The sequence below is a fragment of the Panulirus ornatus genome, chromosome 23, assembly GCF_036320965.1.
Source record: "Panulirus ornatus isolate Po-2019 chromosome 23, ASM3632096v1, whole genome shotgun sequence".
Lineage (NCBI taxonomy): Eukaryota > Metazoa > Arthropoda > Malacostraca > Decapoda > Palinuridae > Panulirus > Panulirus ornatus.
In genome coordinates, this window is record NC_092246.1 from 13,762,749 (window position 1) to 13,789,158 (window position 26,410).

At 40.1% G+C, this 26,410-nt stretch overlaps 1 protein-coding gene across 1 annotated transcript in view; it reads right to left on the reverse strand.

Moving 5' to 3' along the window:
• LOC139756949 (glutamate receptor ionotropic, kainate 4-like) overlaps positions 1-26,113 on the reverse strand; it is a 104,708-nt gene extending 78,595 nt beyond the window's left edge. The window contains exons 1-3 of the mRNA XM_071676893.1: positions 26,061-26,113; positions 25,275-25,365; positions 21,953-22,253 (exon numbers count right to left, since the gene is read on the reverse strand). Of these exons, the coding sequence (XP_071532994.1) occupies positions 21,953-22,253; positions 25,275-25,365; positions 26,061-26,113 (445 nt within the window). The remainder of the gene's footprint in view (positions 1-21,952; positions 22,254-25,274; positions 25,366-26,060) is intronic.
• Between the last annotated feature and the right edge of the window lie 297 nt (positions 26,114-26,410).

The following is a 26,410-nucleotide window of genomic DNA, read 5'->3' on the forward strand; positions in this document are numbered from 1 at the left end:
TACTCCAGTCAATACAATGATCATAGTTTTTAACATGATTAAACAAGGCATTTGATTCTTGTCCCGTTCTTATCCTATATTTATGTTGCTTAAGTCTAACAGAAAGATCCTTACCAGTCTGACCAACATAGAATTTATCACAGATTCCACAAGGCAGTTTATAGAAGCAACCAAGAGAATTTTCGGGTGAATTCCTGATTAAGATATTCTTTATAGTATTATTGTTGCTAAAGGCAATATTTACATTAAAGGATTTAAGCAACTTGGGAAGCAAAGTGAATTATTATCAAAAGGGAGAACTAAAAGATTCTTGGTGTCAATGGGAGGTTTGGGCTCAACTCTATAAAATGATTTCTTTGCTAACTTGAGGGATTTATCAATGAAAGATTTAGGGTACTTTAACTTAGATCCAATAGAATATATCTTCTCAGACTCATCATCAATAAACTCTGGACTGCAAATACGTAATGCCCTAAGGAACATAGATTGAAATGATGATAATTTAACTCTGTCATGTTGAGACGAGTAATAATGGATATATGAGCATACATTGGTGGGTTTTCTGTATATGCTAAACTTAAACTTGATTCCTTGTCTATGGATCATACAATCTAAAAATGGTAACATACCATTATTTTCATTTTCTACAGTAAATTTCATGGAAGGTACTAAATTGTTAAGTAAGGGGAGAAATATTTTTAATTTTCATTTGTTGGCCAAACACAAAGAACATCATCTACATACCTAAACCAAATTGCATTAGAAGGTAAGATTCCTTTAGTAATTTTGTTTCAAAAAATTCCATATAAAGATTACTTATTACAGGTGAAAGAGGGTTACCCATTGTCATACCAAATTTTTGAGCATAATAATCTCCATTAAATTGAAATACACTGTCTTTTATACACAATCTTATCAGTTCAATGAAATTAGACTGAAACAGGTAAATGAATATCATCCAAGACATCAAATAAATATTCTAAAAGGTCATCAACTGGAACTTTAGTAAAAAGAGAGGAAACATCAAAGCTAACTAGTTTGAAATCAAAATTAACATTGATATTGTTTAGCTTGTTGACTAAATCTACATTGTTCATGATATTAGAATTTGATACCTTACCCACTAAAGAGCTTAATAAAGAAACTAACCATTTTGACAATTTATATGTAATGGAGGCTACTGAACTCATTATAGGTCTTGCTGGAAAATTCTGTTTATGTGTTTTGATAAGTCTATACATATATGGCTATGAAGGGGACAAAGATGACAAACTTTTGATAAGAGAAATGTTACCTTTCAACAACAACTTCATTTCTTTATTGAAGTGAGAATTAACTACTTCTAAGGGATTTTTACTAAGTTTAGAATATGTTGTGTTATCATTTAGAAGATCATTCATTTTAGATAAATAGTTACATTTGTCTAAAATCACAACAGTGTTAGCCTTATCTGCTTTAGTAATATGTATATCCTTGTCTTTTTTTAAGGTATTAATATCTCTTATGAATCTTTTAGGGCAATTAGCTTCCACTGGTTTTGACAAACTGGCATACACTAAACCCTTACAGATATTAATATCATCATTACTTAAATTAATGTATTTTTCTGAATTACAAAAAGACTTTGTGACATCAACACAGCTGGCTTCTCTGTTAGAGCACACAAAGCTTAAACCATGGCCTAATGCACACAAGGAATCTTTATCTAGCTGTTTATTAGACAGGTTTACCACAAAAGATGGGTTTGTGTTCTTGGTCCAGTCGCTGTTTTCAATAAGATGGTCCAACTTACGATTTAGTGACACTTGTAGCCTATTGCGTTCTTTCCTTAGTGATGGTCTATACAAATTAGATAACTTTATTGTTGATAAGAATTGTAAAATGATAAGTTTATGAATGCTCGTTGTATGTTTTGGACAATCACATGTTTACCAAATGGCGTCCTAGCTTCATCTCTCGTATGTATATCAACTGCCTGTTATATTTCTCTCTTGTGTCTCCCCTGATGATGTGATTATAATAAGAAAGTGCACTTGGGAACTTTTCGTTTTTCTTTTTCCCCGTGGACTCATAGGAATATCTTGATCACGCGCAAAATTGTGATCCTTTCCAACATGGATTCCACATGGCTCTTCTATTACTTTTCTACAAGCTGTCCTGGACTTTCTCCTTTCGTTACTGCTTTCTCCAAATCGCTAATCAAGGCTCACCAACTGAAGTTACGATTTGAATTCCTTAGGAAATGCCTTGATCAACAAGTGATGCCAAGATCTGTCATACCTCAACGTTTGTTGCAGCTGTCTGGTCGACCATTTGACCAATTTTAAAATATTATTTTAAAGAAAAACATTGAATTAAAGAAACTTGAAACGAAGGAGGCTTTCCGCATTTCAAGGGAGAAGAAACGTGCCTTTCAAATGGCAATACCGACACACAAGGGGAAGCATAAGGAGTCATGCGGGGAGTGCTCATCCTCCTCGAAGGCTCAGACTGGGGTGTCTAAATGTTTGCGGATGTAACCAAGATGAGAAAAAAAGGAGAGATAGGTAGTATGTTTCACGAAAGTAACCTGGATATTTTGGCTCTGAGTGAAACGAAGCTGAAGGGTGAAGGGGAAGAGTTGTTTGGGAATATCTTGGGAATAAAGTCAGGGGTTGGTGAGAGGACAAGAGCAAGGGAGTGAGCAGCATACATCCTGAAACATGAGTAGTGGGAGTGTGTGATAGAGTGTAAGAAAGTAAACTCTAGATTGATATGGGTAAAACTGAAAGTGGATGGAGAGAGATGGGTGATTCTTGGTGCATATGCACCTGGGCATGAGAAGAGAGATCACGAGAGACAATTGTTTTGAGAACAGCTGAATGAGTGTGATTATAGTTTTGATGCACGAGACCGGGTTATAGTGATGGGTGATTTGAGTGCAAAGGTGAGTAATGTGGCAGTTGAGGGAATAATTAGTGTGCATGGGGTGTTCAGTATTGTAAATGGAAATGGTGAAGAGCTTGTAGATTTATGTGCTGAAAAAGGACTGTTAATAGGGAATACCTGGTTTAAAAAGAGAGGTATACACAAATATACGTATGTGAGTAGGAGAGATGGCCAGAGAGCGTTATTGGATTACGTGTTAATTGATAGGCGCGCGAAAGAGAGACTTTTGGATGTTAATGTGCAGAGAGATTCAACTGGAGGGATGTCTGATCATTATCTTGTGGATGCGAAGATGAAGATTTGTAGAGGTTTTCAGAAAAGAAGAGAGAATGTTGGGGTGAAAAGAGTGGTGAGAGTAAGTGAGCTTGGGAAGGAGACATGTGTGAGGAGGTACCAGGAGAGTCTGAGTACAGAATGGAAAAAGGTGAGAACAAAGGAGGTAAGGGAAGTGGGGGGGGGAATGGGATGCATTTAGGGGAGCAGTGATGGCTTGCGCAAAAGATGCTTGTGGCATGAGAAGCGTGGGAGATGGACAGATTAGAAAGGGTATGAGTGGTGGGATGAAGTAAGATTGTTTGTGAAAGAGAAGAGAAAGGCATTTGGACGATTTTTGCAGGGAAATAATGCAAATGAGTGGGAGATGTATAAAAGAAAGAGGCAGGAGGTCAAGAGAAAGGTGCAAGAGGTGAAAAAGAGGGCAAATGAGATTTGGGATGAGAGAGTATCATTAGTGTGGAAAAAAGTTAGAGCAAAGGACGTAAGGGGAGCTTGGGAGGAATGGGATGTATTTAGGGAAGCAGTGATATCGTGCGCAAAATATGCTTGTGGCATGAGAAGCATGGGAGGTGGGCAGATTAGAAAGTGCAGTGAGTGGAGGGATGAAGAAGTAAGATTATTATTGAAAGAGGAGAGAGAGACATTTGGACGATTTTTGCAGGGAACTAATGCAAATGACCGGGAAAAGTATAAAAGAAAGAGGTCAAGGGAAAGGTGTAAGTGGTGAAAAATAGTAAAATGAGAGTTGGGGTAAGAGAGTATCATCAAATTTCAGGGAGAATGAAAAGATGTTTTGGAATGGGATAAATAAAGTGCGTAAGACAAGGGAACAAATGGGAAATTCAGTGAAAGGGGCTAATGAGGAGATGATAACAAGTAGTGGTGATGTGAGATGGAGATGGAGTGAGTATTTTGAAGGTTTGTTAACTGTGTTTGATATAGAGTGGCAGAAATAAGGTGTTTTGGTCGAGGTGGTGTGCAAAGTGAGGGGGTTAGGAAAAATGATTAGGTAAACAGAGAAGGTGTAGCAAAACCTTTGCAGAAGATGAAAGCCGGCAAGTCAGCGGGTTTGGATGGTATTGCAGTGGAATTTATTGAAAAAGGGGATGACTATTGTTGGTAGTTTGGTAAGTTTATTTAATGTATGTATGACTCATGATGAGGTGCCTGAGGATTGGCGGAATGCTTGCATAGTGCCATTGTACAAAGGCAAAGGGGATAAAAGTGAGTGCTCAAGTTATAAAAGCATAAGTTTGTTGAGTATTCCTGGGAAATTATATGGGAGGGTGTTGATTGAGAGGGTGAAGGCATGTACAGAACATCAGATTGGGGAAGAGCAGTGTAGTTTCAGAGATGGTAGAAGATGTGTGCTTCAAATGTTTTCGTTGAAGAATGTATGTGAGAAATACCTAGAAAAGCAAATGGATTTGTATGTAGCATTTATGGATCTGGAGAAGGCATATGATAGAGTTGATAGAGATGCTGTGTGTAAGGTATTAAGAATATATGGTGTGGGAGGCAAGTTGTTGGAAAGAGTGAAAAGTTTTTATCGAAGATGTAAGGTATGTGTACGTGTAGGAAGACAGGAAAGAGATTGCTTCTCAGTGAATGTTGGTTTGCGGCAGGGGTGTGTGATGTCTCCACGGTTCTTTAATTTGTTTATGGACTGGGTTGCTAGGGGAGGTGAATGCAAGAGTTTTGGAAAGAGGGCAAGCATGCAGTCTGTTGTGGATGAGAGAGCTTGGGAGGTGAGTCAGTCGTTATTCGCTGATGATACAGCGCTGGTGGCTGATTCGTGTAAGAAATTGCAGAAGCTGGTGACTGAGTTTGGTAAAGTGTGTGAAAGAAGAAAGCTGAGAGAAAATATGAATGAGAACAAGGTTATTAGGTACAGTAGGGTTAAGGGACAAGTCAACTGGGAGGTAGGTCTGAATGGAGAAAAACTGGAGGAAGTGAAGTATTTTAGATATCTGGGAGTGGATTTGGCAGCGGATAGAAGCATGGAAGCGGAAGTGAATCATAGGGTTGGGGGAGGGGGTGAAAGATCTAGGAGCGTTGAAGAAAGTGTGGAAGTCGAGAACATTATCTCGGAAAGCAGAAATGGGTATGTTTGAAGGAAAAGTGGTTCCAGCAATGTTATATGGTTGCGAGGCGTGGGCTATAGATAGAGTTGTGCGGAGGAGGGTGGATGTGCAGGAAATGAGATGTTCGAGGACAATATGTGGTGTTAGGTGGTTTGATCGAGTAAGTACTGAAAAGGTAAGAGAGATGTGTGGTAATAAAAAGAGTGCGATTGAGAGAGCAGAAGAAGGTGTTCTAAAATTGTTTGGTCACATGGAGAGAATAAGTGAGGAAAGATTGACCAAGAGGATGTATGTGTCAGAGATGGAGAGAACGAGTAGAAGTGGGAGACCAAATTGGAGGTGGAAAGATGGAGTGGAAAAGATTTTGAGTGAGCCGGGCCTGAACATGCAGGAAGGTGAAAGGCGTGCAAAGAAAAGACTGAATTGGAACGATGTGGTATACCGGGGTCTACGTGCTGTCAATGGATTGAACCAAAACATGTGAAGCGTTTGGGGAAAACCATGGAACGTTATATGGAGCCTGGATGTGGAAAGGGAGTTGTGGTTTCAGTGAATTATACATGACAGCTAGAGAATAGGTGTGAACGATTGTGGCCTTTGTTTTCTCTTCCTAGCGCTATCTCGAGCACATGCGGGGGGAGGGGGTTGTTATTTCATGTGTGGCGGGGTGCCGATCGGAATGAATAAAGGTAGACAGTACGAAGTATGTACATGTGTGTATATATATATATATATATATATATATATATATATATATATATATATATATATATATATATATATATATATATATATATATATATATATATATATATATATATATATATATACACACACACACAGACATATGCAGACATATACATATATATACATGTACATAATGCATACTGTCTGACTCAATTCACTTCCAACGCCACCCCGTCATTCATCAAATAACAACCCCCTGCCCCCGCATGTGCGCGAGGTAGCGCTAGGAAAAGACAACAAAGGCAGCATTCGTTCACACTCTGTCTCTATCTTTCATATAATAATGCGCCGACACCACAGCTCCCTTTCCACATCCAGGCCCCACACAACTTTCCATGGTTTAACGAGACGCTTCACGTGCCCTGGTTCAATCCATTGACAGCACGTCGACCCCGGTATACCACATCGTTCCAATTCACTATATTCCTTGCACGCCTTTCACCTTCCTACATGTTTAGACACGGATCACTCAAAATCTTTTCCACTCCATCTTTCCACCTCCAATTTGGTCTCCCAGTTCTACTCGTTCCCTCATTCTCTGATACACATCCTATTGGTCAATCTTTCCTCACTCATTCTCTCTATGTGACCAAATAATTTCAGAACACCCTCTTCTGCTCTCTCAACAACACTCTTTTTATTACCACACATCTCTCTTACCTTTTCAGTACTTACTCGATCAAGCCACCTAACACCACATATTGTCCTTGAACATCTCATTTCCTGCACATCCAACCTCCTCCGCACAACTCTATCTATAGCCCACGCCTCGCAACCATATAACATTGTTGGAACCACTTTTCCTTCAAACATACCCATTTCTGCTTTCCGAGATAATGTTCTCGACTTCCACACATTCTTCAACGCTCCTAGATCTTTCACCCCCTCCCCCAACCCTATGATTCACTTCCGCCTCCATGGTTCCATCCGCTGCCAAATCCACTCCCAGATATGTAAAACACTTCACTTTCTCCAGTTTTTCTCCATTCAACCTTACCTCCTAATTGACTTGTCCCTTAACCCTACTGTACCTAATAACCTTGTTCTCATTCATATCTACTCTCAGCTTTCTTCTTTTACACACTTTACCAAACTCAGTCATCAGCTTCTGCAGTTTCTTACACTAATCAACCACCAGCGCTGTATCACCAGCGAACAACGACTGAGTCACCTCCCAAGTTATGTTCAGGCCCCGATCACTCAAAATCTTTTCCACTCCATCTTTCCAAATTCAATTTGGTCTCCCACTTCTCCTCCTTCCCTGCACCCTGACACATATATCCTTTTTGTCATTCTTTCCTCACTCATTCTCTCCATGTGACCAAATCATTTCAAAACACCTTCTTCTGCTCTCTTAACCACACTCTTTTAACTACCACACATCTCTCTTACCCTATCATTACTTACTTGATCAAACCACCTCAGACAACATATTGTCCTCAAACAGTTCATTTCTAGCACATCCACTCTCCTCATTACAACTCTATCCATAACCAACGCCTCGCAACCATATAACATTGTTGGAACCACTATTCCTTCAAACATACCCATTTTTTCTTTCCAAGATAAGGTTCTCGCCTTCCACACATTCTCCAACGCTCCCAGAACGTTCACCTTCTCCCCCACCCTATGTTTCACTTCCGCTTCCATGGTTCCATCCGCTGCCAAATTCACTGCCAGATATCTAAAAGAATTCACTTCCTCCTGTTTTTCTCCATTCAAACTTACCTCCCAATTGACTTGTCCCTCAACACTACTGTACCTAATAACCTTGCTCTTATTCACATTTACTCTCAGCTTTCTTCTTTCACACACTTTACCAAACTCAGTCACCAGCTTCTGCAGTTTCTCACACGAATCAGCCACCAGCGCTGTATCATCAGCGAACAGCAACTGACTCACTTCCCAAGCTCTCTCATCCACAACAGACTGCATACTTGCCTCTCTTTCCAAAATCTTCATCCATAAACAAATTAAACAACCATGGAGACATCACACACCCCTGCCGCAAACTTACATTCACTTAGAACCAATCAGTTTCCTCTCTTCCTACACGTACAAATTTCTTACATCCATGATGAAAACTTTTCACTGCTTCTAACAATTTGCCTCCCACACCATATATTCTTAATACCTTACACAGAGCGTCTCTATCATCTCTATCATATGCCTTCTTCATATCCATAAATGCTACATACAAAGCCATTGCAAGTATTTCTCACATACATTCTTCAAAGCAAACACCTCATCCACACATCCTCTACCACTTCTGAATCCACACTGCTCTTCCCCAATCTGATACTCTGGACATGCCTTCACCCTCTCAATCAATACCCTACCATATAATTTTCCAGGAATACTCAACAAACTTATACCTCTGTAATCTGAGCACTCACTTTTATCCTCTTTGCCTTTGTACAATCGCACTGTGCAAGCATTCCGCCAATCCTCAGGCAACTCACCATGAGTCATACATACATTAAATAACCTTACCAACCAGTCAACAATACAGTCACCCCCTTTTTTAATAAGTTTCATTGCTTTACCATCCAAACGCGCTGCCTTGCCTGCTTTCATCTTCCGCAAAGCTTTTACTACTTCTTATCTGTTTACCAAATCATTTTCCCCAACCCTCTCACTTTGCACACCACCTCGACCAAAACACCCTATATCTGCCACTCTATCATCAAACACAGTCAGCAACCTTTAAAATACTCACTCCATCTCCTTCTCACATCATCACTACTTGTTATTACCTTCCCATTAGCCCCCTTCGCTGAAGTTCCCATTTGTTCCCTTGTCTTACACACTTTATTTACCTCCTTCCAAAACATCTTTTTATTCTCCCGAAAATTTAATGATACTCTCTCACCCTAACTCTCATTTGCACTCTTTTTCACCTACTGCACCTTTCTCTTGATCTCCATCCTCTTTCTTTGATACATCTCCCACTCATTTGCCTTATTTCCTTGAAAGAATTGTCCAAATGCCTCTCTCTTCTCTTTTACTAATAATCTTACTTCTTCATAACACCACTCACCACCCTTTCTAATCTGCCCACCACCCAAGGTTCTAAAGCCACAAGCATCTTTTACGTAAGTCATCACTGCTTCCCTAAATACATCCCATTCCTCCCCCACTACCCTTACGTACTTTGTTCTCACCTTATTCCATTCTGTACTCAGTCTCTCACACAAGTCTCCTTCCCAAACTCGCTTACCCAAACATTCTCTCTTCTTTTCTGAAAGTCTCTACACATTAACATCCAAAATTTTCTCTTTCGCGCGCCTATCAATTAACACGTAATCCAATGACGCTCTCTGGCGATCTCTCCATTTTTACATACGTAAGCGTATGTATATGTCTCTTTTTATACCAGGTATTCCCAATCAGCAGTCCTTTTTCAGCACATAAATGTACAAGCTCTTCATCATTTCCATTTACAACACTGAACATCACATGTACACCAATTTTTCCCTCAACTGCCGCATTACCCACCTTTGCATTCAAATCACCCATCACTATAACCCGGTCTCAGGCATCAAAACTACTAAGACACTCACTCATCTGCTCCCAAAACACCTACCTCTCACGATCTTTCTTCTCATGCCCAGGTGCATATGCACCAATAATCACCCAGCTCTCTCCATCCACTTTCACTTTTACCCATATCATTCTAGAGTTTACTTTCCTATACTCTATCATATACTCCCACCACACCTGTGTTAGGAGTAATGCTACTCCTTCCCTTGCTCTCGTCCTCTCACTAACCCCTGACGTTACTCCCAAGATATTCCCAATCCACTTTTTCCCTTTACCCTTCAGATTTCGTTTCACCTAGAGCCAAAACATCTAAGTTCCTTTCCTCAAACATTCTACTTATCTCTCCTTTTTTCTCATCTTGGCTATACCACACACATTTAGACACTCCAATCTGAGCCTTCGAGAAGGATGAGCACTCCATGCATGACTCCATCTTCTGTTTTCCCTATTAGAGAGTTAAAATGCTAGTGGGGGAGGGTTTCCAGCCTCCCGTTCCCGTCCCGATTAGCCGCCTTTTACGACACGTGAGGAATGCGTGGGAATTATTCTTTCTCCCCTGTCCCCAGGGATAATATATGTATAAATATATATATATATATATATATATATATATATATATATATATATATATATATATATATATATATATATATATATATATATATACATATATATATATATATATATATATATATATATATATATATATATATATATATATTTTATTGTGGACTGGTTGGTAAGGTTATTTAATATATGTATGACTCATGGTGAGGTGCCTGAGGATTGGCGGAATGCGTCCATAGTGCCATTGTACAAAGGCAAAGGGGATAAGAGTGAGTGCTCAAATTACAGAGGTATAAGTTTGTTGAGTATTCCTGGTAAATTATATGGGAGGGTATTGATTGAGAGGGTGAAGGCATGTACAGAGCATCAGATTGGGGAAGAGCAGTGTGGTTTCAAAAGTGGTAGAGGATGTGTGGATCAGGTGTTTGCTTTGAAGAATGTATGTGAGAAATACTTAGAAAAGCAAATGGATTTGTATGTAGCATTTATGGATCTGGAGAAGGCATATGATAGAGTTGATAGAGATGCTCTGTGGAAGGTATTAAGAATATATGGTGTGGGAGGAAAGTTGTTAGAAGCAGTGAAAACTTTTTATCGAGGATGTAAGGCATGTGTACGTGTAGGAAGAGAGGAAAGTGATTGGTTCTCAGTGAATGTAGGTTTGCGGCAGGGGTGTGTGATGTCTCCATGGTTGTTTAATTTGTTTATGGATGGGGTTGTTAGGGAGGTAAATGCAAGAGTTTTGGAAAGAGGGGCAAGTATGAAGTCTGTTGGGGATGAGAGAGCTTGGGAAGTGAGTCAGTTGTTGTTCGCTGATGATACAGCGCTGGTGGCTGATTCATGTGAGAAACTGCAGAAGCTGGTGACTGAGTTTGGTAAAGTGTGTGGAAGAAGAAAGTAAAGAGTAAATGTGAATAAGAGCAAGGTTATTAGGTACAGTAGGGTTGAGGGTCAAGTCAATTGGGAGGTGAGTTTGAATGGAGAAAAACTGGAGGAAGTGAAGTGTTTTAGATATCTGGGAGTGGATCTGGCAGCGGATGGAACCATGGAAGCGGAAGTGGATCATAGGGTGGAGGAGGGGGCGAAAATTCTGGGGGCCTTGAAGAATGTGTGGAAGTCGAGAACATTATCTCGGAAAGCAAAAATGGGTATGTTTGAAGGAATAGTGGTTCCAACAATGTTGTATGGTTGCGAGGCGTGGGCTATGGATAGAGTTGTGCGCAGGAGGATGGATGTGCTGGAAATGAGATGTTTGAGGACAATGTGTGGTGTGAGGTGGTTTGATCGAGGCCCCGATCACTCAAAATCTTTTTCACTCCATCTTTCCACCTCCAATTTGGTCTCCCACTTCTCCTCGTTCCCTCCACTTCCGACACATATATCCTCTTGGTCAATCTTTCCTCAATCATTCTCTCCATGTGCCCAAACCATTTCAAAACACTCTCTTCTGCTCTCTCAACCACGCTCTTTTTATTTCCATACATCTCTCTTACCCTTACATTACTTACTCGATCAAACCACCTCACACCACACATAGTCCTCAAACATCTCATTTCCAGCACATACACCCTCCTACGCACAGCTCTATCCATAGCCCACGACTCGCAACAATACAACATTGTTGGAACCACTATTCCTTCAAACATACCCATTTTTGCTTTCCGAGATAATGTTCTCGACTTCCAAACATTCTTCAAGGCTCCCAGGATTTTCGCCCCCTCCCCCACCCTATGATTCACTTCCGCTTCCATGGTTCCATCCGCTGCCAGATCCACTCCCAGATATCTAAAACACTTTACTTCCTCAAATTTTTCTTCAAACTCACCTCCCAATTGACTTGACCCTCAACCCTACTGTACCTAATAACCTTGCTCTTATTCACATTTACTCTTAACTTTCTTCTTTCACACACTTTACCAAACTCAGTCACCAGCTTCTGCAGTTTCTCACATGAATCAGCCACCAGCGCTGTATCATCTGCAAACAACAACGGACTCACTTCCCAAGCCCTCTCATCCACAACAGACTTCATACTTGCATCTCTTTCCAAAACTCTTGCATTCACCTCCCTAACAACCCCATCCATAAACAAATTAAACAACCATGGAGACATCACACACCCCTGCCGCAAACCTATATTCACTGAGAACCAATCACTTTCCCCTCTTCCTACACGTACACATGCCTTACATCCTCGATAAAAATTTTTCACTGCTTCTAACAACTTGCCTCCCACACCATATATTCTTAATACCTTCCACAGAGCATCTCTATCAACTCTATCATATGCCTTCTCCAGATCCATAAATGCTACATACAAATCCATATGCTTTTCTAAGTATTTCTCACATACATTCTTCTACCACTTCTGAAACCACACTGCTCTGAAACACACTGCCCCAATCTGATGCTCTGTACATGCCTGCACCCTCTCAATCAATACCCTCCCATATAATGTACCAGGAATACTCAACAAACTTATACCTCTGTAATTTGAGCACCAACTCTTATCCCCTTTTGCCTTTGTACAATGGCACTATGCAAGCATTTCGCCAATCCTCAGGCACCTCACCATGAGTCATACATACATTAAATAACCTTACCAACCAGTCAACAATACAGTCACCCCCTTTTTTAATAGATTCCACTGCAATACCATGCAAACCTGCTGCCTTGCCAGCTTTTATCTTCCGCAAAGCTTTTACTACCTCTTCTCTGTTTACCAAATCATTTTCCCTAACCCTCTAACTTTGCACACCACCTCGACCAAAACACGCTATATCTGCCACTCTATCATCAAACACATTCAACAAACCTTCTCACATCACCACTTCTAGTTATCACCTCCCCATTTGCGCCCTTCACTGAAGTTCCCATTTGCTCCCTTGTCTTACGCACTTTATTTACCTCCTTCCAGAACATCTTTTTATTCTCCCTAAAATTTAATGATACTCTCTCACCCCAACTCTCATTTGCCGTCTTTTTCACCACTTTCACCTTTCTCTTGACCTCCTGTCTCTTTCTTTTATACATCTCCCACTCAATTGCATTTTTCCCTGCAAAAAATATATGTATATATATATATTTTTTAAGAATATATATATATATATATATATATATATATATATATATATATATATATATATATATATATATATATATATATTGCTTTTTTTTTTCTTTTTTTTAATTTTCCAAAAGAAGGAACAGAGAAGAGGGCCAGGTGAGGATATTCCCTCAAAGGCCCAGTCCTCTGTTCTTAACGCTACCTCGCTATCGCGGGAAATGGTGAATAGTATAAAAAAAAAAAAAAAATATATATATATATATATATATATATATATATATATATATATATATATATATATATATATATATATTATTTATTTTATATATTTTTTTGCTTTGTCGCTGTCTCCCGCGTTAACGAGGTAGCGCAACGAAACAGACAAAAGAATGGCCCAACCCGCCCACATACACATGTATATACATACACGTCCACACACGCAAATATACATACCTATACATCTCAATGTACACATATATATACACACACAGACATATACCTATATACACATGTACATAATTCATACTGTCTTGCTTTATTTATTCCCATCGCCACCTCGCCACACATGGAATAACAACCCCCTCCCTCATCATATGTGCGAGGTAGCGCTAGGAAAAGACAACAAAGGCCCCATTCGTTCACACTCAGTCTCTAGGTGTCATGTAATAATGCACCGAAACCACAGCTCCCTTTCCACATCCAGGCCCCACAGAACTTTCCATGGTTTACCCCAGAAGCTTCACAAGCCCTGGTTCAATCCATTGACAGCATGTCGACCCCGGTATACCACATCGTTCCAATTCACTCTATTCCTTGCACGCCTTTCAGGCCCCGATCACTCAAAATCTTTTTCACTCCATCTTTCCTCCTCCAATTTGGTCTCCCATTTCTCCTCGTTACCTTCACCTCTGACACATATATCCTCTTGGTCAATCTTTCCTCACTCATTCTCTGCATATGACCAAACCATTTCAAAACACCCTCTTCTGCTCTCTCAACCACGCTCTTTTTATTTCCACACATCTCTCTTACCCTTACATTGCTTACTCGATCAAACCACCTCACACCACATATTGTCCTCAAACATCTCATTTCCAGCACATCCACCCTCCTGCGCACAACTCTCTCCATAGCCCACGCCTCGCAACTACACAACATTGTTGGATCCACTATTCCTTCAAACATACCCATTATTGCTTTCCGAGGTAATGTTCTCGACTTCCAAACATTCTTGAAGGCCCCCAGAATTTTCGCCCCCTCCCCCACCCTATGATTCACTTCCGCATCCATGGTTCCATCCGCTGCCAGATCCACTCTCAGATGTCTAAAACACTTTACTTCATCCAGTTTTTCTCCATTCAAACTTACCTCCCAATTGACTTGACCCTCAACCCTACTGTACCTAATAACCTTGCTCTTATTCATATTTACTCTTAACTTTCTTCTTTAAGACACTTTACCAAACCAGTCAACAGCTTCTGCAGTTTCTCACATGAATAAGCCACCAGGGCTGTATCATCAGCGAACAACAACTGACTCACTTCCCAAGCTCTGTCATCCACAACAGACTGCATACTTGCGCCTCTTTCCAAAACTCTTGCATTTACCTCCCCAACAACCCCATCCATAAACAAATTAAACAACCATGGAGACATCACACACTCCTGCCGCAAACCTACATTCACTGAGAACCAATCACTTTCCTTTCTTCCTACACGTACACATACATTACATCCTCGATAAAAACTTTTCACTGCTTCTAACAACTTGTCTCCCACACCATATATTCTTAATACATTCCACAGAGCATCTCTATCAACTGTATCATATGCCTTCTCAAGATCTATAGATAATAGATACAAATCCATTTGCTTTTCTAAGTATTTCTCACATAAATTCTTCAAAGCAAAAACCTGATCCACACATCCTCTACCACTTCTGAAACCACACTGCTCTTCCTCAATGTGATGATCTGTACATGCCTTCACCCTCTCAATCAATACCCTCTCATATAATTTACCAGGAATACTCAACAAACTTATACCTCTGTAATTTGAGCACTCTTATCCCCTCTGCCTTTGTACAATGGCACTATGCAAGCATTCCGCCAATCCTCATGCACCTCACCATGAATCTTACATACATTAAATAACCTTACTAACCAGTCAACAATACAGTCACCCACTTTTTTAATAAATTCCACTGCAATACCATCCAAACCCGCTTTCTTGCCGGCTTTCATCTTCCGGAAAGCTTTTACTACCTCTTCTCTGTTTACCAAATCATTTTCCCTAACCCTCTCATTTTGCACACCACCTCGACCAAAACACGCTATATCTGCCACTCTATCATCAAACACATTAACAAACCTTCAAAATACTCACTCCATCTCCATCTCACATCACCACTTCTTGTTATCACCTCCCCATTAGCCCCTTTCACTGAAGTTCCCATTTGCTCCCTTGTCTTACGCACTTTATTTACCTCCTTCCAAAACATCTTTTTATTCTCCCTAAAATCTAATGATACTCTCTCACCCCAACTCTCATTTGCCCTCTTTTTCACCTCCTGCACCTTTCTCTTGACCTCCTGACTCTTTCTTATATACATCTCCCACTCATCTGCATTTTTTTCTTGCAAAACTCTTTCAAATGCCTCTCTCTTCTCTTTCACTAATAATCTTACTTCTTCATCCCACTACTCACTATCCTTTTTGATCAACCTACCTCCCACACTTCTCATGCCACAAGCATCTTTTGCGCAAGCCATTACTGCTTCCTTAAATGCATCCCATTCCTCCCCCAATCCCCTTATTTCCTTTGTTCTCACACTTTTTCCATTCTGTAATCAGTCTCTCCTGGTACTTCCTCACACAAGTCTCCTTCCCAAGCTCACTTACTCTCAACACGCCCTTCACACCAACATTCTCTCTTCTTTTTGTATGTATATATATATATATATATATATATATATATATATATATATATATATATATATATATATATATATATATATATATATATATATATATATATATATATATATATATATATATATATATATATATATATATATATATATATATATATATATATAAATATATATATGTATATATATATCCAAAACTCTTGCATTTACCTCCCTAACAACCCCATCCATAAACAAATTAAACAACCATGGAGACATCACACACCCCTGCCGCAAACCTACATTCACTGAGAACCAATCACTTTCCTCTCTTCCTACACGTACACATGCCTTACATCCTCGATAAAAACTTTTCACTGCTTCTAACAACTTTCCTCCCACACCATATATTCTTAATACCTTCCACAGAGCATCTCTATCAACTCTATCATATGCCTTCTCCAGATCCATAAATGCTACATACAAATCCATGAAGTATGAAGTCTGTTGGGGATGAGAGAGCTTGGGAAGTGAGTCAGTTGTTGTTCGCTGATGATACAGCGCTGGTGGCGGATTCATGTGAGAAACTGCAGAAGCTGGTGACGGAGTTTGGTAAAGTGTGTGGAAGAAGAAAGTTAAGAGTAAATGTCAATAAGAGCAAGGTTATTAGGTACAGTAGGGTTGAGGGTCAAGTCAATTGGGAGGTGAGTTTGAATGGTGAGAGGCTGGAGGAAGTGAAGTGTTTTTGATATCTGGGAGTGGATCTGTCAGCGGATGGAACCATGGAAGCGGAAGTGGATCATAGGGTGGGGGAGGGGGCGAAAATTTTGGGAGCCTTGAAAAATGTGTGGAAGTCGAGAACATTATCCCGGAAAGCAAAAATGGGTATGTTTGAAGGAATAGTAGTTCCAACAATGTTGTATGGTTGCGAGGCGTGGGCTATGGATAGAGTTGTGCGTAGGAGGATGGATGTGCTGGAAATGAGATGTTTGAGGACAATGTGTGGTGTGAGGTGGTTTGATCGAGTAAGTAACGTAAGGGTAAGAGAGATGTGTGGAAATAAAAAGAGCGTGGTTGAGAGAGCAGAAGAGGGTGTTTTGAAATGGTTTGGGCACATGGAGAGACTGAGTGAGGAAAGATTGACCAAGAGGATATATGTGTCGGAGGTGGAGGGAACGAGGAGAAGAGGGAGACCAAATTGGAGGTGGAAAGATGGAGTGAAAAGGATTTTGTGTGATCGGGGCCTGAACATGCAGGAGGGTGAAAGGAGGGCAAGGAATAGAGTGAATTGGAGCGATGTGGTATACAGGGGTTGACGTGCTGTCAGTGGATTGAATCAAGGCATGTGAAGCGTCTGGGGTAAACCATGGAAAGCTGTGTAGGTATGTATATTTGCGTGTGTGGACGTGTGTATGTACATGTGTATGGGGGGGGTTGGGCCATTTCTTTCGTCTGTTTCCTTGCGCTACCTCGCAAACGCGGGAGACAGCGACAAAGTATAAAAAAAAAAAAAAAAAAAAAAAAAATATATATATATATATATATATATATATATATATATATATATATATATATATACATATATATATATATATATATATATATATATATATATATATATATATATATATATATATTTATATATATATATATATATATATATATATATATATATATATATATATATATATATATATATATATATATATATATATATATATATATATATATATATATATATATATATATATATATATATATATATATATATATGTATTAGCCCTGGGGATAGGGGAGAAAGAATACTTCCCACGTATTCCCTGCGTGTCGTAGAAGACGACTAAAAGGGAAGGGAGCGGGGGGCTGGAAATCCTCCCCTCTCGTTTTTAGTTTTCCTAATGAAGGAACAGAGGAGGGGGCCAAGTGGGGATGTTCCCTCGAAGGCTCAGTCCTCTGTTCTTAACGCTACCTTGCTAACGCGGGAAATGGCGAATATTATGAAAAAAAAGATATTCATATATATATATATATATATATATATATATATATATATATATATATATATATATATACATATATATATATGTATATATATATATATATGTGCCCAAACCATTTCAAAACACCCTCTTCTGCTCTCTCAACCACGCTCTTTTTATTTCCACACATCTCTCTCACCCTTACATTACTTACTCGATCAAACCACCTCACACCACACTTAAACACCTCATTTCCAGCACATCCATCCTCCTGCGCACAACTCTATCCATAGCCCACGCCTCGCAGCCATACAACATTGTTGGAACCACTATTCCTTCAAACACACCCAGTTTTGCTTTCCGAGATAATGTTCTCGACTTCCACACATTCTTCAAGGCTCCCAGAATTTTCGCCCCCTCCCCACCCTATGATCCACTTCCGCTTTCATCCGCTGCCAGATCCACTCCTGGATATCTAAAACACTTCACTTCCTCCTGTTTTTCTCCATTCAAACTCACCTCCCAATTGACTTGACCCTCAACCCTACTGTACCTAATAACCTTGCTCTTATTCACATTTACTCTTAACTTTCTTCTTTCACACACTTTACCAAACTCAGTCACCAGCTCCTGCAGTTTCTCACATGCATCAGCCACCAGCGCTGTATCATCAGCGAACAACAACTGACTCACTTCCCAAGCTCTCTCATCCCCAACAGACTTCATACTTGCCCCTCTTTCCAAAACTCTTGCATTCACCTCCCTAACAACCCCATCCATAAACAAATTAAACAACCATGGAGACATCACACACCCCTGCCGCAAACCTACATTCACTGAGAACCAATCACTTTCCTCTCTTCCTACACGTCCACATGCCTTACATCCTCGATAAAAACTTTTCACTGCTTCTAACAACTTGCCTCCCACACCATATATTCTTAATACCTTCCACAGAGCCATTTGGTAAACATGTTATTGTCCAAAAAATGTTTTGGACAATCACATGTTTACCAAATGGCGTCCCAGTTTCGTCTCTTCGATGTATATCAACTGACTGTTATATTTCTCTCTTGTGTCTCTCCTGATGATGTGATTATCACACGAAAGTGCGCTTGGGAAGGTTTCGTGTTTCATTTTCCCCGTGGACTCATAGGAATATCTTGATCACGCGCAAAATTCTGATCCTTTCCAATATATATATATATATATATATATATATATATATATATATATATATATATATATATATATATATATATATATATATATATATATATATATATATATATATATATATATATATATATATATATATATATTTCTTTTATACTATTCGCCATTTCCCGCATCAGCAAGGTAATGTTACGAACAAAGTACTGGGCCTTTGAGGGAATATCCTCACCTGGCCCTCTTCTCTGTTCCTTCTTTTGAAAATTAAAAAATAAGGCAAAGGGGATAAAAGTGAGTGCTCAAATTACAGAAGTATAAGTTTGTTGAGTATTCCCGGGAAAGTATATGGGATGGTATTGATTGAGACAGTGAATGCATTTACAGAGCATCAGATTGGGGAAGAGCAATGTCGTTTCAGAAGTGGTAGTGGATGTGTGGATCAGGTGTTTGCTTTGAAGAATAAGTATGAGAAATACTTAGAAAAGCAAATGGATATGTAGCATTTTTGGATCTGGAGAAGGCATATGATAGAGTTAATAGAGATGCTCTGTGGAAGGTATTAAGAATATAAGTCGTGGTAGGCGATAATTAGAAGCTGTGAAAAAATTTTATCAATGATATAAAGATTGTGTTCGAGTAGGAAGTAAGGAAAATGATTGGTTCTCAGTGAATGTCGGTTTGCGGCAGGGGTGCGTGATGACTCCATGGTTGTTTAATTTGTTTATGGATGGGATTGTTAGGGAGGTGAATGGAAGAGTTTTGGAAAGAGGGGCAAGTATGCAGTCTTTTGTTGATGAGAGAGCTTAGGGAGCGAGTCAGTTGTTTTCCGCTGATGATACAGCGCTGGTGGCTGATTCGGATGAGAAACTGCAGAAGGTGGTGACTGAGTTTGTTGAAGTGTGTAAAAGAAGAAAGCTGAAGGTAAATGTGAACAAGAGCAAGTATATTAGGTACAGTAGTGTTGAGGGACAAGTCAACTGGAAAGTAAGTTTCAATGGAGAAAAACTGGAGTAAGTGAAGTGGTTTAGATTTCTGGGAGTGGATTTGGCAGCGGACGGAACCATGGGAGCGGAAGTGAATCATCGGGTGGGGGAGGGGGCGAAAGTTCTGGGAGCGTTGAAAAATGTATGGAAGTCGAGAACGTTATCTTGGAAAGGAAAAGTGTTTAAATTTGAAGGAATTGTGGTTCCGACAATGTTACATGGTTGCTAGGCGTGGGCTATAAATAGAGTTGTACGGAGGAGGGTGGATGTGCTGGAAATGAGATATTTGAGGACAATATGTGGTGTGAGGTGGTTTTATCGAGTAAGTAATGAAAGTGTTATTTAGATGTGTGGTAATAAAAAGAGTGTGGTTGAGAGAGCAGAAGAAGGTGTTTTGAAATGGTTTGGTCATATTGAGAGAATGAGTGAGGAAAGATTGAGAGAGAGGATATATATGTCAGAGGTGGAGGGAACGAGGAGAAGTGGGAACCAATTTGGAGGTAGAAAGATGGAGTGAAAAAGATTCTGAGTTATCGGAGCCTGAACATGCAGGAGGGTGAAAGGCGGGCAAGGAATAGAGTGAATTGGAAGGATGTGGTATACCGGGGTGGACTTGCTGTCAATGGATTGAACCAGGGCATGTGAAACGTCTGAGGTAAACCATGGAAATATTTTGTAGGGCCTGGATGTGGAAAGGGAGCTATGGTTTCAGTGCCTTATACACGACAGCTAGAGACAGAGTGTGAACGAATGTTGCCTTTGTTGTCTTTTGCTAGCGCTACGTCGCGTCCATGCCGGGGGAGGTGGTTGTCATTTCATGTGTGGCGGGGTGGCGACGGGAGTAAATAATTATTTGGCCAGACAGTATGAATTATGTACATGTTTATGTATGTGTATATCTGTCTGTGTATATATATGTATACTTTGAGATGTATAGGTATGTATATGTGCCTGTGTGGACGTGTATGTTTATACATGTGGATGTGGGTGGGTTAGGCTATTCTTTCTTCTATTTCCTTGCGCTAACTCTGGTGTAAACCATAGAAAGGTGTGTGAGGCCTGGATGTGGAAAGGGAGCTAGAGACTGAGTGTTTACGAATGTGGCCATTCTTCTCTTCTCCTGGCGCTACCTCGCTGGAGGCGAGTGGCGAGGGCGGGATGCTATTCCATATGTGGCGGGGTGGCGTCGAGAATGAATGAAAGCAGCAAGTATGAATATGTACATGTGTATATATGTATATGTCTATGCATGTATATATTTGCATACGTTGAAATGTATATGTATGTATATATGCTTGTATGGGCGTTTATGTATATACATCTATACGTAGGGGGGTTGAGCCATTCCTCCTCTGTTTCTTTGCGCTACCTTGCTGATGCAGGAGACGGCGATTAAGTATAGTAGATAAACAAATATATAAATATGATCTAGATTTGTGTTCGTCAACTATCCAACCCCTACCCTTACCTGACTATCTTTACCCAGGTTCGTAATTGACTATTTTACTAATATTCCCAAGGTTTTGTAGGATATCATGCTCAAATCTTTCCCATTCGTTTTAAAAGTAAAGAATATATTCTTTCTCGTTTCTTTGTCTCTTTGGTTGACTTTCACTTAGTAGGCTGATGCATTACTGTTTTCAGCTAATGTAAAAATGGAATGGTAATAAATGTAATCTTTGAGTTGATTCAACGTACCCTGCTGCAGCAACACACGAAGGAAGGCAAATGTTGCACTTAACCAGTTCTTTTCTCCCTCTATCTTGAAGGAGAAGCATAAGGACTGCAGAAACATTACCGCTGGCACCACTAACAGTGCCGTCAGGATGGCCAACCACACCAGCGGTGACAGGGGCAGCAGGAAGCCCCATGGGTCCACCTCTGGCCGCCCTCTAGCGCCCAGGATTCTCGTATAATCTACCAGTATTAGCCCAGTAAAGTCTACAACCTCAGCGCGAGATGCTGTCACATCGAAGGGCCCAACACCGATATCCGCTTCCTGTTGAAATGAACAGTGATTCATTACAAAATTAAGACTGTTTATCACCTCCCCACCAGCAGCCCCTTCTAAGCGTAAATACTGGCACCTCAACAAAGCTGGCTAGAATATTTTACGAAAATTCATTTCTGACTTCCTTGGGTAAATTACTGTCTTTTATGTGATGATCTGTTTGTGCCTAACGCATAGCAGAGGTTGTTGTTGCGGAAATGGAAGCATCTATCCCCCTTCCTCCAAGACGACCGCTTCTTCCAATCCATGGTTCAACCGTTCCTTATCTGAGGTCTAAATGAGATCAGGCATATCAGACTTAGAAAAATTCTCCTTCCTCCAACTCTCATTCAGCATTCATTACTGCCCGTAAACATTGCAAGTACTTTATCCCTGAGGCAAAGCGTTCCTTTATTCAAAAGAAGTGCGATAACGTCTCCTTGTCTTCCACTGACACGTCTTTCTGGTCTTTAGCTAAGAGCATCGCTAACAAATTCTGTCGCCCTATCCTATGTTCTTTTTACCGTTCTGACGGACCCACACCTCTCTGTTCCGTAGACAAAGCAATTGTCTTTGGGTCTCATTTCTCATCTAACTCCTCCTTCGAGGAATCTAACATTCCAGCATCCCTTGATGCTCCTCTTACTAATCCTATGACCTTTCCCGTAATATCTTTTCTGACTGTCCGAAAAGCACCTTCTTTGGACACACACAAAAAAGCAAGGCTTATAGTTCTAATGGCATCTATCTCCGTGTGCTGAAAGAATGTGCTTCTGAACTTGCACTTACTCTTGCTCGTCTGTTCCTTTTCTCTTTTTAAAAAAAATTTCCTTTTATCTTGGAAGCGTTCATTAGTACATCCCATCCTTAAGAAAAGTGACCGTTCTAACCCCTCGAATTATCGTCCTGTTACTTTGCCATCTACCATTTTCTAAGTCTTTGAATCCCTCCTCAACTCCCATATACTTCGACACTTTGAAACTCACTCTTTTGTCTCATCAAAAGTATGGCTTTCGTAAGTCAAGATCCACTGGTGAGGTTCATCCCTGAGAGATTTTGGAGACTCAAACGTAGTTGTCCTCGACATATCCACAGCCTTTGACAGAGTGCGGCATCTGGGTCTCATCTCTAAGATCACCTCTTTTGGCTTCCCTCCCTCACTTTATTCTTTCATATCTAGCTTCATTGGCAAATCTGTCTGCGTAGTTGCTGACGGATTAGCCTCCCCGCCTTTCTCCACCAGCAGTGGTGTACCTCAGGAGTCTTTCCTGTTTCCTACACTTCAACCTTTCTTTTATTATCAACAATTTCATTCTTTTCATAGATAACCAAAAATACCCATTCGCCCCGCATCCTTCAGTTCTGCTTCCTCTTCACTAACTCGTTCTGCATCGCGTCTTGACACAACTTCCTCAATAAACTCAGACTTGGCCAGGATGTCTCAGTGGGGTACAAAAAATTGTGTTGAGTTTAATGTCTCCAAGACCCAGTTTCTACCAATGTTTCTATCAAAAGCTCCTTACAGCTTTCCTTTTTTTCTTTGACTGACCACTATTCCCACCTCTTGACTTGATGAACACACCTGGTATTACGGTAACATCCACACCTTTTTGGAAACTCCACATTGCAGAAATAGCTGTCTGCCTCTAAGAAACTGGGATTCCTGTTTGCATGTCAAAATTTATTGTCTTGTGAACCGTTGCACACTTTATAAAAAGGATTGATCCATCTCTGGAGGGAGTACTATTTCCACAGCTGGGGCGGTTCTAGCTCGGCATCCTTATTCGATGGAGTTGAGTCAATTGTTCTAGGCCAAATTTCAAAACTTGACTCTCTTGTTCTACGCCGCAATGTTGGCTCACTTTCCCTCTTCTGTAGGTATTAGTTTGGTTTTTGCTCTCGAGAGCTGGCTGCCTTTGTGCCCACACCACTAGCTAGACCAGGCAATACTGCTGCGTTATATGATTACTGTGAGCCCGTCGGCAACTCAAGGGTAGGCCGTTTTGATAACTGCTTATTTTTCTACGCCACAAAACTTTGCGGCTCTTTTTCCTCTCGTCTTTCTTAATAACTGTGAACTAGCACATTCAAAAGGAAGATTTTTTACTTCATCCAAAATTAAAAGATTTTCCTTTGTCTTTTTTTATTCACTTTCGTTAATCTTCCAATTGAAGTCCGGGATCAGTGTGGTCTTCTCTCCGTGACTGGAGCCTCTAATGTGAAAATATGAAAAAACTTCTTTATCAGACAAATATAGATCATGTGATAAAGTATGAACACTTCCTATCGGTGCAAGAATGATTTCCTAGTCTTTAGAAGCAGCTCTGAAGACTGATAATGTGATATGGAAATTCTCAAGCCATTTTCTTTCCTTGCAACGTAAGTCTGAAACGCAGTCAAGGAAATGGTCCAGGTGAACCATAAAAACTATATATATGACTCTTTCTTTCCTCTGCTAAAGGCAAATAGAAGCAATGAATATCAAAGTTTTCGTTGCAGGTTAGCAGTGGCAGGTCTTATAATAGGGTAACGAAATGCAGACTTGGCTTCATGAATGTAAGTTATTATAAAATGTAGAATTAAGGGAAATTTTCGTTTCCAGGGATGAAAAAGGTATGCAAAATCAAATAGGTGTTTAAGGTGATAATTCTCCAATATATTTATGGAGTTATGCGCAGTTACTGAACCTATTCAAAGGGAAAAGTGGCGCTAAGTATTCTACCAGAAGGGACCTTGTACCAGCTAGTATAATGAACCACCAGGTTAATCCAGGACCCGTCCTCATGCTCAACTCACCAATATACTTATAACGGACCAGAAGCTATTTTTCTCTTTAGTATTGAACACACTTACTTTCCTCTTAACCAAGCCTACCTTGCTGTGAACCAGGAGTTGACCAGTTCCTCCCTGCTCACCCTACCCATCATGTTGAGCCAGGACTCGTCGCCCCGACTGGTACACTACTACACTTACCATATCCATCATGCTGGATCAGCACGTGTTATCCCATCTGGTACTCAGCACACTTACCTCTCTTATCACCATACCCACCATGCCAGACCACGATCCATTAGCGTACTTAACACCCCAAGACCTGTCAGGGGGCCGCAGGTACTTGTACCTGGTAATAAAGTAAAGCCTTTATTACGATTATACAACAAGATAATAAAGGTGGCAATGACATTCTGTCAATTTTACTTGCATAAATGACTTAATGTTAATAGGTATTTTTTGGTTAAGATGACGCTGGCACTTTGCCTTGATAAAGCAGTCGGGTACAACATCAGAAACGCCGACCTATTGCAAAATAATCGAGAACTGTGGCCCACCTATGCTTTTGGATTTATATCAAGAAGCAACTAACAACGGAGAATATAACAAATCTAAAAAGTTTCCTTTTCATTTCTTAGTATTTGTAGTAGAAATCAGATAGAAGTGCTTTTTGTGAAACTTTACGTTACAGCTATGGTAAAGTCGCCGGGGTTCCGGGCTTGGAAACAGTTCACTGATGATTGCCAAAGACTCAGTAGGGGAAATCATCATTTTTTACACAAGTAGAATTTTTCATATGAAAGTCTTCTCCCTAATCATAGTTCCCTGCTTGATTCATTTACATCTTTCAAGCAATGTCTTTCGCACGCTTTCTTCCCTCTTTCCCAGAGTCAGCAAATAAACTGTATCTCGACTAGATAGAGCATAAAGTGCTTAGTTACTTGTTTCGCGTCACGTTAGCTCATGACCACTTGCTATTCTCACTAAGTTTAAAGAACCAGTGGATGAAGCCCACATACTATTGGCTAAACAGACTACAGGTACCAGAAAAAGGACGTGGCTTCACCTCTGAGCTCACATCTGGCTTGTGTCGCCATTACGACTAAACTAACCAAGGTAAATAGCATTGTCCATAAATGGCTAGTAAGAATATAGTTCATACACACAGGGTGTCCGAGAAAGAACTACGGAGTTCTAGTTATCAATGATTATGTTGTACATATAGTTTTCATTTCACATCTCAATAGAGAATTTTCCAATATTCTATCAATATCTAGAGTATTCAGTAAGAACTACATTAACGGCTCTAAAGTCAACAGACCACAACACAACCCGTATTGTGCTTTCCTCTTGCCGTGACGCCAAGACGATAAGGTGTCTTCAAGTATCGCGCA